This window comes from Lagopus muta, chromosome 18 (assembly GCF_023343835.1).
Source record: "Lagopus muta isolate bLagMut1 chromosome 18, bLagMut1 primary, whole genome shotgun sequence".
Taxonomy (NCBI): Eukaryota; Metazoa; Chordata; class Aves; order Galliformes; family Phasianidae; genus Lagopus; species Lagopus muta.
In genome coordinates this window covers 10,129,528-10,143,457 of record NC_064450.1, presented here as the reverse complement: position 1 = coordinate 10,143,457, position 13,930 = coordinate 10,129,528, and the positions used below count along the sequence as shown (strand labels likewise).

The 13,930-nt window shown below is 49.3% G+C and overlaps 1 protein-coding gene across 16 annotated transcripts in view; it reads left to right on the top strand.

Moving 5' to 3' along the window:
* CACNA1G (calcium voltage-gated channel subunit alpha1 G) overlaps positions 1 to 13,897 on the top strand; it is a 107,795-nt gene extending 93,898 nt beyond the window's left edge. For 13 of the 16 annotated variants that reach the window (XM_048964831.1, XM_048964832.1, XM_048964827.1 and 10 more), the window contains 4 exons: positions 686 to 820; positions 3,589 to 3,784; positions 6,089 to 6,258; positions 9,888 to 13,897. In XM_048964831.1, coding sequence (XP_048820788.1) covers positions 686 to 820; positions 3,589 to 3,784; positions 6,089 to 6,258; positions 9,888 to 10,742 — 1,356 coding nt within the window. In that variant the 3' untranslated portion in view covers positions 10,743 to 13,897. The other 3 variants (XM_048964835.1, XM_048964834.1, XM_048964836.1) reach the window with 2 other exon arrangements.
* The last annotated feature ends 33 nt before the right edge of the window (positions 13,898 to 13,930 follow it).

The following is a 13,930-nucleotide window of genomic DNA, read 5'->3' as shown; positions in this document are numbered from 1 at the left end:
TTTCTTTGGAGCGAGAGAGTCCAGCCCTGGGATAACTCAAGAGCAGCCAATCTGGGCCTCTGTGCTTTCTGCTGGAAAGCACGGTGCTGTTGAAAGACTTTTCAAATATAGAGGGTATGGGAAAGCAATGCTCAGGGATAGCTGGGAAACAGAAGGAATTTGCTGGGACGCCCATGACAGTGTGCGGGTGTCTGAGCTGCAGGCGACCCATGGCAGGAGGCACAGGGACTGCAAACAGACCCAGCACAGGGATGTTCTCTGCCAGAGCACATTGAGGGCAGCCCCTGCACCCCCCACAGGACACTGCATGGAAGGCAGGGGGTGGCACAGCCTCTTGTGCCCGACCCTAATTGGGAGGGCGGATGGCACCCATAGGAAGGTAATGTTGCTTTTGCCACTTCACTTAGGCAGGAGGACACCAGCACGCAGTGCTGGCATTAGTGTATGCCTTTAAACTCCCTCACAACTCCTTGGTAAGCATTTAAGTACAAATGTTCCACTTTTCTTGTCATTTCTTTGTTATATTCCATTTCTTTAATGTTCTGTCCCTGGTAACAATGTGTATGATGTAGCTGCTCCCACCGCAGGGATATTGCTTTAGTGTTTAGAAGTGTTTAGATTATGATACTTTTTTCTCTGAAGATTTGTGTCCTGGTTTCTTATGCTTAATCATCTCTCCCTTCAGATCCCTCTAGCTGAGATGGAGGCTCTGTCTCTGACGTCAGATATTCTCTCTGAAAAGTCCTGGTCCTTAGCTCTGACGGATGACTCTTTTCCTGATGACACTAACACACTCTTACTTAATGCTCTGGAAAGCAATGTACATACACTGGTCGCTGTGTGTTCTGATGTTTGCAGGGTTTTAAATACTGCGTTCTCCTACACCTGCCTAATGGCATTCGAAGTCCCAGCCCGTGTGCCAGTAGCACCAGCCTTCCGCCGGGCAGGACGCTGTCCTTAATGCCATTAGGACGTGGGCTATTACCACTCTTTGGCCACAGAGTTGGCTCCTCATGAGGAACAACCATTTTTCTTTATTTTTTTTTTCCTTGGCGTCATCTGTAAAACAAAGTGTTTTCTGCAAGTAAAACAAATAGTCAAAAAAATGCATTGGAAAGCATCAAGGTCGAAATTTCCTCTCCATGTGAAACCAATCAGTGATGCTGTGTGGAGGAGACACCCACAAGCTGACGATGCCCGTGTCCTCTGCAGAGGGATGGGCTGCAGCCCGTGGCCGTGTGAGAGCTCCTCATCTCAGCCAGCAGCAGCACCGTGGGCTCAGTGCCTGATTGCAGCCAGTTTGTGTCGCAGATACCAGATGGGGATCTCTGAGATGCTGCTGCTTTGGTGGTAGCATCATCCCACTGAGAAAGAGAGAGAGCTGGGATCGCTCTGTGCCTTCCTGAATGAACCAACCAGTATTTTGAACCCTGCCTTAACCATCTCCTCTTTGAAACATGAGACATTTTTAGCTGTGTAGCAGTCCAGTGCTTTTTTCTGCTGTACAACAGCTCCTCTTCCAACATTTTTGGGCCATTCTTGTTTTCCTTGTTGTTGTTCGTGTAGCTGCCGTTGGATGTTTGTGTCGTCGATAATTTCTCTGCCATTCTAGCTGGTTGTCATCCTAATTAGTACTTCTTTGGGAAACGCCTCCAAAACCGTGACGATATTTCCCATCATGCTTCATGGCATCATGTGCAAAAGACTTTGTAAGTTGCATTTGTGTGCGGCACTTTGTTTGGAGAAGCTGAGAGAAGCATTTGGTGAGGCTCAGCCAAACAGCTGGCAGCAGGAGGGTCTCGGGGACGCAGCCTAGAGGTGCCTGTCCTCAGCAGAAGGGGAGAAGAGGGCAGACTGAGCTGCTGTCAGCGCCAGCACACGTCCTGCTCAAAGCGTCTACCCCAAATCCTGCAAACTTCTGTCAAAATGCTTTTCTTTTTTCGGTGTTTTTACACTTCCCTTCAGCACGGCTTTAGCTGAAAAACACCTCAGACAGGATGTTTTGTTTGACTCCAGATAGATTTGGTTTGGGATTTTTTTTTTTTTTTTCCTCTTTTTGGTTTGCAGAAGCTCCAGATTTGCCTTCCAGCCAAACCAAAGCAACACATCTGTGAAAAGTGCCAGGGAACAGAGAGTCACGCGCTGCTGGAGCTGCGCTCAGAGGGTCGTTTTTCAGCCATTCCCAGTGGTTGTGGTGCAGCTGAGCTGTGAGGTTGGCCCCGGGAGGAGCAGAGGAGGCAGGCAGGCACTCTGTACATACAGGTTGTCTTTGGACAGGAGCTTGAATCCAAATTCTCCAGTTCAAACGAAACAGTCTTGAATTGGACGCCTCTGCTTGCAGGCCATCTTTTTTGCTTTAAGTGAAATGATGTGAAAGATAAATACTGCTGTTATGGGGAGGGCAGGAGGAGGAGTGGAGAGGGCTCACAGCCATCAGCTGCAGCAGCGCAGGGCTGTGCTCTGCCCAGGTGGGTCCCCATGGGATGCATTGCACAGCTTCCCCAGGGCTGAACGTGAAGCTGCAGTGATGCAGATCTCTGTCCATCAACTTGATTTTTCTTTTCTTCTTCTTCCCTCCTTTTTTTTTTTTTTTTTTTGTAAAATCCATTTAATCTCGTTATTTGTTCTTATGCAAATGAAACGGTGCAGTGAAATTTCATTTTTATGACTAGGGGAGAAAATCAGAAAAAATCAGGCCTGAGTTTTTCCAGTAGTGCTCGGCAGTGCGTTGTATTAACTGCAACGTCACATCTGATTTCTGTGGTTTTCAAAGGAAACCTTTTAAGGATGAGATAATTGTTCTGTTAGGACTGCACAGGGCAGCTGGCTGAGCTTCCATTTTTCCTTACTGTCACACATGGGAATGGATGGAGATGTATTTCGTTATGAAATCACACCCAAATTGTAGCCCATTCGATATTGCATCTGGTGCTGCCTACTCCAGCAGACTCTGGCTATAAAAACTCCGCAGTCAACACGTGCACAATAACCTCTGCTGCTCTCAGATCCCTTCTAATTTGAGGATGGCTTTAACCCCGAAGCAGTAGGTTTACATTTCCCTTTCAATAAAATGGGTTTAGTTATCCAGTGTGTAAGAAGACAACCGATGAGATGGTGCTGGCAGCCAGAATAGAGGACGTTCTCTTCAAACTGCTTCTGGTGAGGTTTTGCCTTGTTGATTTTTTTTTTCGCTAGGAGAGGAAACTGCTCGCCTTTGTAAAAGCCTGGCTTGCTGATGAGGGCACACAGAGGAGAGGCAGCCTTATGGTTATTGCAGAAGATGAAAGTCATGCAAAGCATGTGACTGCTGCCGGCCTTGAGGCATGATGCCTTCTTCACACCCCCGAAATAGTCATGGTTTACTCCTGCGGTGTCGCTTCCTCTGTTTCTGTGGTCCATTCCGTGTGGCAGTTTACCGACGGTGCGAAGGAGGGGTTTAGCTTCCCAGTAGCTCCATTTGTGCCACCCGTGCATCCCGGCCATGTGCATGCCCATCGTGCCACATGGTTGCAATGGCTGTCGCTCGCGTCTCTGGGCGCTGCTCTGACGGCACGGCCTTGCTGCTCCCTCACTGCCTCTCTCCCGTAGGCCGAGCTGCGCTGCAGGGACGCTGCGCTGACACCGTCCCCCTGCCAGGACCTGCTGAGCGTCAGGAAGCCGTCGGTGGGCCGCACGCACTCCCTGCCCAACGACAGCTACATGTTCCACGCGGCCCAGCATCGCTGCCGGCCCAGCACCGCCTCCCTGCGCCACGGCAGCCCGGCGCAGCGCAAAGCGCACTCAGGTATGGCTGCGCCTCCCGTGGCTGTAGGGCTCTGCACTGTGGCACGATGGGGTTCTCTGAGCTCAGAGGTACCAAGGTGGGCTCTGTTTCCGTGTCTGTGTGTCCAGACCTGTGGAGCAGCCCTGCAGAGCTCACAGAGCTGTAGGATGGCTGAGCTTGTCGGCCGCCGCCTGAGCTCCATCTGCCTCCTTTGGGCAGAAGCTCCTGCAAAGTGGTACATCCGTGTGCTTGTTTGCTGCAGTGCCTGTTGCAGCAGGCTCTGAAAGCTCTGTGCAGGAGCTCTGTGAAAGAAGGGAAGATGGTGTCTCTCAGTGCCTGTAAAACAAACTTAAACATGCTGAACACAGAGAGATCTCGGTGGGTGGGGGTGCGTAGGATCGTCCTTGTCGGGCTGTGGGGTTGGGATGCACGCCTCGGAGACAAGCTGAGGTGTTCTTAGGTGCAGCGTGCTGCAGGCACCGAGGGCTCTGTGTGCACCTGCGCCTGCAGCTGCCTCTCATGGCCGCACCTCCAGCTGTGGGGCTGCCCCCCGGTGCAGCACGGCTGCCTCCTGCGCTCAGCTTTGTTCCTGGCAGGCCGTTGTTCCACACGTTTGTCGCTGATAAGGCAGAGAAGTTTTTACAAGTAGCGTCATTGGAAAGCCAGAGAGCAGAACATCATTTCAGCCCTGTTCGGAATGCTGGGAGATTTGAGCAGATTAGAAATAAGATGTTGAAATTTGCATAGTAATAAGAACTTGGATGAATAGCGGCTGTTGAACAGAAAGAAAGCAGAAAGAAAATGTGGACGCGATGGAGGAAGCTGAATCTGGAGTTGTGAGGAATCACTGCCACAACACACAGTTCTCAAGGTCAAGGGCTGTCCTCTGAGGAATCTGTCTGTTCATAATGCAAAAGAAATCCTGGTCAAATCCCACTGAAAGCAAGAGCGGAGCTCCTGTACCTTTGGTGGAGCCGGCATGTATGGCTCTATGTGACAGCCAAGAAATCACAGTCCCTGGCCATACAGAAAATCCTGTTTGCTGCAGAAAGAGTTCCTAGTGCTGCACTACTGACCCTTAATTTGGACACGTTCGTCCTGTCTAGAGCAAGAATTATGTCCAGAACAAAAAGGGGGTAATTTCTGGGTCCCATTTCAAGGCAGCACTTCTCAGTTCCACCAGGCTCCCTGAGCAGCCCCGGCTTGCTGAGGTAGGCATTGCTCCCTGGAGCACCACTGGAAAAACGGTACCACCTAGGAGAAGCGTTTTGGAAGGGTAAAGCTGACATCTGTCTTGTTCACAACTCTGCCGAGCAGTCAAAGCTTCTGCATTTTTCTCCTGCTGGTGAAATTCCAGTTGCCTGGATGGCGCCCAAGTGCTCAGAGTTGGGTACGGTGCCCAAATCTTGGCACGTGCGCCTCGTCCTGTTCCCTCTGCAATGTCACCGCTGCTGGGACAGGGCAGGTCACCCCACCTGTTCACTGTCTGTAATATTGCAAAGTGCTGTGAAGACAGCAAAAGGTGCCAGTCGCCTCTAATAAATCACCGCAACCGAGCCACAATATTTCAAGCTGAGAAAGGTTTTGTTGTCAGAAACACTGGCGCTTGCAGGAGGTATTTGTTTGAATACTCCTTCGTAATGGGGCTGTTGTTCTGGGAAAGATTCCAGGACAAATGAGATTCTCTGGGATTCGGTCCAGGTTAAATGAATTGTTTTGAAAAATGTTGAGGCTGTGGGGGGGAGCTCGCAGAGCTTCAGACCTTTCAGAAGAAGCAGCCAGCAACCACTGAGGGTCAGAAGGAGGCCACGCAGTGCCCGTTTCCTTCTCCAGGGCTGCGCTGCAAAGCCAGCCTTGATTGCTGCCAGGTCAGTTTGCTGCCATGTGAGTCCCAGCATCTGTGTGGTGTTGGGATCAGTGCAGGCACACTCTGCACTCTGGTTTGGGGACATCCTTTCCAGAACCTCTCAGGGGCACATCCCTGCAGGGCTGAGATGTGTGGGTGCCTGCAGTCGTTGGCCCTCGCAGGGATGTGGATGTTGCCATTCCAGATGAACTTCTAGTTCATCATCTCCTGTTCTTTACGGGAGCTGGTCCCAGCTGGATCGGGGGAAAACGCCAAGAAAGATGAAATAATAGACTATTTTGGAATAACTTATTAATAGGTGGGAGTTTTTTCCAACCATGGATTGCTGCTTGTTGAATTGAGCGCTCCTGCTGTGCCTGTCTCTGGGGTGCAAAGGGGTTTCCTCTGACAGGACCCTGAGACAGGGCAGCAGTCACAGGGGGACGCGTCACATTCCTCTCTTTTCTTCCTCCTGCAAGGTTCAAAGGCGTCGGTGCAGTCGCAGCCAGCAGACACCAGCTCTCTCCTGCAAATTCCAAAAGACCATTTCCACCACGTGAGAGCTCGCGATCCATTGGTCAGGGAGGGAAAAGCCCTGGCGGCCGCCCCCATGCACTCCCCTTCTGCAGAGAGGCTGCTCCGCAGGCAGGTGAGCAGAACCAGGGCCACCAACTTGCTCGGGTTTTGTATTGCTGTGTTTCCAGGTTACCCACGCTTTAAATTCATGAAGGGTTCACAGAGAAACCTCAGGAGAACTGTAATTCTCCTGCAGAAATAACGAAAAGGTTGATGGGTTTTGATGTGAAAGCCGTCCAGGAGCCTCCAAAGGATGTGAGCACTGTGCAGCATCTCCTCTGGCAACGTGCCTGAAGGTTCCCCACAATGTTTGCACTTCATTTCTTTGGGTCTCTTCATAACTGCAGCCAAACGCTCCCCAGGGCCTTGTTGGGGTTAAGGAACTAATTCTTCACTGCTGTGATGTTCTCAGTGCTTGGAAGGACACGGTGACTGCAGGCTCCATCCCAGGCTGCCCTTCCTCTCACTCCTCTCAATTCTTGAAAGGGGGAAATTGCTTACAGGGCACCTCGCTGCGTGCAAAGCCACCATGGAAAGCACGTTGTATTTACAGCAAGAATTGGAAATTAGGATCCTTTCAAATCTCCTACGTGCTTTTGAAAAGGTTAAGTATATGCAAAACAGAACTTGTTCTATTTTGTAACTGGTTTTATCTCGGTTATTTTGCCTGGCATTGATTTAAGTTCTGATTCAACCAAAGATCTGAGAGATGTAATTGCAGATTCCAGTCTGCCTGATTGGAAACACGACTTTAAATTCCTCCTTTTTAGTGGAGTACTTAAACTTGTGCTTCACTCTCACATTTTAAAACACATTTCATTGTGCTGTTGGTGCATCTGATCCCATGGTCTGCTTTCTTCAAGAGTTTTGTGTCCTATTTCATCTGCACAGAATACATCAGTTTGATTTTTTCAAAAATATCTTCTTTACTGCATGAAAATGTTCCCACTTCTTTCATCTTTTAATCAACATTGACAAATTAGACAGTTGATTCATTAAGCTCTAAAAATGAATGCAGAGTACCAAGGTTAACAATTACATTAGTCTGCAGTGCTAAATTGACATAAGAAATTCCTAGCATGTCTTCTTTGCGGAGGGCTGGCCAGCTCCCCCAGTCACTGCTAATAGGGAAACTAATTGATGTCATGATTCCAGTTCATAACCACTCTCTCTTGCTTTCTAATGAATAACAGACCCATCTTTTTCAATTGATCTCTCTAGAATAAATTACCATGTTAGCCATCTCTCTCGGCCTAATTTTGTTCACTTTTCTGAAGGCTTCTCCTTCTAAGCCCCTTCATACATTTATATTAATTTATGCCCCTCCCTCCTCTCCCTGCTCGTGCAGTGGCATCAGCACGCTCTTGGAGTGACCTTTCAGGAAGAAAAAAGCTTTGGGCTGGTGAGCTTTGGATAGGGAACTTTGGGTGGTGAGCAGGCAGGTCTGTGGGCCATCCGCATCCCCTGAACACCAGTAAGCTGCTGCCTTGTGCTTGCTCTCGTGTAGCACCATCAATAGAAGTAGAATAGTAGTGGGTTCTGGCCACAGACTTGATTTCTGTTGGAGTTAGTTGTGATCTAGGTGGCCGTGCATCGTGACACTTTGTCTCTGAAGAAGCAAACTCTCTGTGCTGTTCACAGCAGTTGTGATGCTCAGATGCTCCCGCTTGGCTCCTGTTGCTGCCCGCACTGATGTGCTGCTGGCACGTCCCTGTAGCTCAAGCCAGCAATGCATTTTGGTTTGCAGTACCCCTTTTTCCTTATTGTTACTTACATTGCATGTAATTCTGATTTTCATTTCTTTTTTCTTTTTCTCTCCTCTCCCTTCCCTGTTGTCCCCTCTCCTGTCCTAAATTTGTGCTTAGATAAATCTTGTCCACCACATCCCTGGTCCGTGCACTTTCCTCCACCACTGACACGTGTGTTTCACCTCCCTTCCCCTCCAGCATGCTGTAGGGTGGACAGTCCCCCCAGTAACACTCCGTTTAGACTCCGGAATGTTCGGCAATTAGCGATGCATGCACAGACGAAGCTGTGAGATGCTTTGGGTGAACACAGAGCCAAGCTCCCGCAAGGAACGTGCTCCTTGGCACTGCTCAGATGCTGTTCTCCAGGGAAATTCTACCTGAACCTAAAACTACATTGATTTTCTGGCTCCAGGACTGCGTGCCCGTGGTGTAACCCCGCTGGGGGTGGATGCACCATTGGGATGGCATAGGGTCCTTCTGTCGTGGAACAAACCAATAAGACATTTCCACCAGCAGTTACTGCTAGCCGCTGCCACAGAGGCTGTAGGGACAGAAAGAACCGGCACTGCCCTTTGTGTGCAACACAGGTTGGTGTACAAGCAAAAGTAATGACAAGAATTACTTTTTGCAGCCGTGTTCTGCTTTTTGGTGCTCTGTTTCCCTCCTCAGGATGTGAATGTGATCCCTGCCCCCCAGACACTCCTTAACTCTGGTGGCATCGAGGAGTGCAGAATGAGCTCTGCTCTCAGGTGTGGTTGGTTACCAGCATGACGCTGTGAAATTGTGACTAGAAGGGATTGTTAGCTGGCATTGCACAAAGTGATTTGGCATATTGAATGTTCTCTCACAGACAACAAAGGAAGGCACTGCGCAGGTGTGAGAGCAGTGCTGCTGTGTGCACGTATGTCTGTGCTGCAGCTGAGGAGAGCTTTGCCTGAACAGAGATCATTTGGCTCAAGCAGTCCTCGTGGGACAGCTTTTATAAAAATCCTGAGATCGTTTTGGGGGCAATTTGTCACAAAAGCATTCCTTAAAATGAGGAATTTCATCTCCTTGCACTCCTCTAAAGGGCTGAGACCAGCTGGAGGCATTTCCTCCAAATTTCTTGATGAAGATTTTAATCTTTAAGATAATTTAAGAATCATCTCAAACTGAGACACTGCCTTTAAGGGCCGGTTAATGGGGCTGATTTATAATCCTTTTTGGCAAGGGATGCAGTGCAGAGGAACTGCAAAGCCTTCAAGCCACGCCGTAGGCACTCTTGGCCAGCAAGCACCGATGTTGCATATGGCTCAAAACAACCAAGTTAAAATGTGCCTTAGGAAGCCTGGGCTGTCAGAATAGGTAGAAGTAACTATAGATGCCCTAGTCCAGCTTCTGCAGCTCTCTTCAAGCTCCCCTGTCTAAGGTGGTGCACAGTTGTGGTGCCTGCATGGGACAAAGCTGTCCCAAAGGTGGACATGTGCTGCCACCTGGGGTGGGCACAGACGTGTTGGTGCTCTGCTCCGGTGTTGGTGGCTCTGGGGATCTTGCTCCATGCCCTCAGCATCGCCTGAGCTGGAGAAAGGAATGCACAGGTTCCCTTGCACATCTTCCCTCTCCCACTCCTGTTTGCGCCCCTAAGATTTCAAAGGAGTTTGCCATAGACCCTCATCCTTTGGATAACCGGGATGCTGCTAGGTTTGGCTGGGGGCATTCTGTTTTGCAGTCCTGCATCCTTCCAGGAGAAAGATGAAGGTCAACCACTTATGAAGAATAAAGGGCCAAAATCTGCTGTCTCTTACACAGGGATAAGCCCGCATATCACTGTAGGAACCAGCGGGTCCACACTGGGGTATCTCCAGCAGAGCTGCATGCCCTGTGAATGCTGTGCCTTGCCTGTACTAACCTTTGTTTGGTCTGTCTCTCCCATCTGGCAACTCCCCTCCTCCCGACTCCCCTGCGCTCTGTGCAGATGGCCATAAGGAACGACTCCTCGGACAGCAAGGAGAACCTCCCCGCCGAGCTGAGTGAGCTCCCCGACCCCGATATCCCCAGCACGCCCCAGGAGGAGTCACCAGCTGCTCCGACCCCCTCAGAAGGAGAAGATTTGGCTGCATGGAGCCGGGCAAGCGTTCACACACAGCAGCATTCCCACAATCAATACAACGTTTCAAAGCAGGCACCAGCATCGTGTGCTTGTGCGGACTCTTATCAGGAGACGCCTGGAGACTCAATGGACCAAGAAGTGTCTGAAACAAACAGCTCCTCGGAGCCCTTCCCTTCTGAAACTTGCACAGCCTCGAGTGCCTGTTCAGAGGCACAGCCTCTCACTCCTAAGAGGAGCATTGGCAATACCGGCAGTGTTACGTTGAAGGACCTGAAGAAATACCACAGTGTTGACACCCAAGGTCTTCTAAAAAAACCACCCTCTTGGTTGGATGATCAAAGGAGACATTCGATAGAAATCTGCTCCATGGAAAACAGCCCTCAGCACCATTCCACATCTAGCTCCTCTGGCTTCATAAGTCAAGTGGTAAGTGAAATGGAAGGCTTGCAAGGAACTCGGCAGAAGAAAAAGCTGAGTCCTCCGTGTATATCTATAGACCCACCCAGCGAACAAGGCTTGCTGCCCAGAGGACCTCACAGCATCTCACCTGCCAGAGGAGACACCTGCCTGAGGCGGCGCGCTCCGTCCTGCGATTCCAAGGACTCGATGGATATTGGGGATTCGTTGCTTCCAGACAGCATGTCAGCATCTCCTACCCCAAAGAAAGACTTGTTGACACTTCCTAGCTTTTCCTTTGATCAGAATGAGATGGAGCCCTGAGTTACTTTTCTGTTGGTGCCAAATGTTTTCTTCCTGTCATGTAATAGAAAAACAAATCAGAAAAAAGGAAAACAAACGAAAAAAGAACTGTATTCCAAAATGGCACTGGGTAAAATATTTCCAAAGAAGGATTAAAGAACCAGCTGGTTAAAGGAGGGGTTAACCTATATCACGCTTACTTAAGCATACGTTCTGCTTAGGTAAAAGCAATACAATGTGCAGAATCTATATGTATATTATATTTTATTAAATTAATTGAATCTAGTATTGCGAGATGTAGTACATTTTGTGACTAAAGACTCGTTTGATTTTCCTCTAATTTTATGTGTCTCAGAATATTTCTGAGATCAGGTGGGTTTATATGAACATTTTAACCTCAAAAATATATATTTGATCCCTTCTCTTTTTTTTTTCTTTTGTTTCGTTTGGGTTTCATTTTGTTTTGCAAAGCACAAAATGTAGCCAATTAGTGCATTATGGAGGAAACGTATCCCACAGTCAGCAGTAAATAAGAATTATTTAATGTAATTTATTTTTCCCCTTGGACTCGAGTCATTTTCTGGAGAATACAAAAATGCGGTAGCGTTCTTTTCTGACAAAATGAATTCCCACTCTTGCATAAAATCGGCATCCAGAGGAAAAGCAAGTGCACAGAGCAGGAGGGTGCAGCGCCGAGGGCTGGGAGCGCAGAGCCGGCCGAGCTGCAGGGGGAGCTGCGCGGTGCTGACTTGGAATGGGCTGTTTTGGAGCTTTGGATCGTCTGTGGGTGATTCACAGAATCACATCCGTGATCATCGGTGGTGGTTTTGCTGTGTGCCTCGGGAAGCCAGCACAGCTGCCTGCAGGGCCTGCTCAGCAGCGCGGTGTCTCGGGCTGTTTCTGCAGTGCAGCCCGTTGCCCCACTGCCCTGCTGAGAGCCGTGCTGAGGTCGTTAAGTCATTGTTTGAAATTGCTGTTGAACAGAAGGGAGGCCTGCTGCAGTTGGCGAGTTGTCTTACAGAGTGCGTGTGAGGAGGTCTTGTCAATACCAAAATGTTTGTTGGTTTTCAGCAGAAGTTTTTCCTGTCACTGCTGGAGTTAATTCACGTGAAGAACCTGATGGAAGTTTTATTTCCAACCTAGTGAAGTCCGTAAGCAGCAACTTTGTGCTGCAAAGCGTGCAGAAATGGAAGCCTTCATAGTCCTTCATGTGTCCTTCATAGCCCTCCTTAGTGTCAGCCATCTCCAAGCGGTCCGTTCTGTGCTGCTGGCAGAGCCTGAAGCCATGGGGATGCTGGGGACGCCCTGTGTGCCTCAGCCCGCTGCTCACAGGGCTGACAGGAGGCAGACGTGGAGCTGAGAGGACTCCCCAGATGGGGGTGAGGTGAGGGCTAAACAGGGCCTCGGAGGCACGGCTGTAAGTATGCAACCAGCTGCAGCCCTCACAGGGAGACTTTGCCAGCTTCTCTCCTTGAACCCGCACAAGCCTGTGTTGGGTTTGAGCTCCTTTACTCCCACCTGAGGAACTTTCCTCCGCAAGCACCGTCTGCGCCCCATATAATGCAGGGCTGTGCTCTCAGCACGCTGTGCTGCAGGCAGGGCCACAGCCGGGTCGGTTCCCCTGTGTGCTGTGAGCCCAGACAAACCCACCGGTGCCCAGCCCAGAGCAGAGCCCGTTTGGGGCGGTGACTTCAAACCAACCTTTCCTCAGTTCTTCCCCAGCTCACATTTAAGGAAACAATAAAATTACAGTGCGGGAAATATTCTTAATCCCTTTTTGGTCTTACGCTCCTAATGAGCACAGCCTTTTCCTTTCACGTTTACTGAATAATTTGGGAAAATACGACATTGCTGACCCCATTCCTTAACCATCGCTGCGGCACAAAGCGCTGAAGTGACGTTGATCCAAGCGTTCGGCCCCAAACAAAGCAGCACCCAAAGGCCGCTCTCTGGTCCAGCTTTGGGCTTTCGCCCCCTGACGCGGTTTGTGCGAGCAGCAAAAAGTTCACATCACACATGAATATTCAGCAAAGGCCAGCCGGTAAAAATGCCGCACGGTGACGCGTTCAGGAAAGGAGATCTGTGTAAAATAGTTTGTTTTCTAAAGCAGACGCGTTTTTTCTAGGCGCCCTTTTGAAAAACAGACTCAGATGTACTGCAGTGTGTGCAATAATCTTAAGGGAATTTTAAATACCTGCGGGGGGGGTTTTATAGAATTTGACTTTTTTTAAACAAAATGTACAAAATCCACAGGAATTCTGTAGGACGGTTCTGTTGATAGATTTTTTTATATTTTTGTAGAAATCTATAGAGAAATTGTTAAAAGCCTGCGTAGCATCTTGGGAACAGGAGCAGCTCCATCTCTGCTTCCCCTTCCATAACCCTGGAGCCAGACCTGCTGTAGCGCAGCGCAGAGCTGCGTCCAGGCCGCGGTTATCTGCACTAACTAACGAGGTCTGTGGTATCGCAGTGCCATTCCTGTCACTACATGAACCACCCACCCCCAGAGCTCAGCCCGTGCCGGGGGCACAGCGGTCGCGTCGCTATCGGCTCCTTCAAGCACACCAGCACTTTATACTGTGGATTTACTGTAGGCAGACGGGAGGACGGCGTTCTGCCACTGCCAGGCTGACATGGGAGGAAGCAGAGACTGCGGATGTGTGTGGAGCAATGCCGATTCCAGTTTTGCAGCCCCTTGCACATAGGACTGACTTTCCTAGCTCGGTTCCAGGCCGTTGGTATTGCAGGTGTTTTGGAGGAGGGTGAAGAAAACGCTGTTTTTGACTTCTGTGGATTGCACTCAGCACAAGGCGTGTCCAAGGAAAAAGTGTTACGGTTGTAAATTAGGCTAAGCCCCAGTCTCCCCTTTTCTGCCCCTCTGGCTCTAATAACCCATGTACACTATTACACCAGGTGACTAGAGTAGGCACGGCACCGTTGCAACGTCCGTAACAACCTAGTGTATATGATAGAACTTTGTATTTACTAGTTAATATATTGTTATACTGTATCAGGTATATAGGCCAAAAGGAGGTCTGTTGGTCAGGGCAACAAAAGGTGGTATTCGTGGGCAAAATCGGGTTCAAAAGTTCCTTTTTACAAAAAGAAAAAAAGACAAAAAATGAGTGTAAATCTTTACAAATGACAAAAACAAATGTGTCCTATTAAAAGCTTTTGAAAAGAAAATAAATGTGCACTTCCTTTTGTCG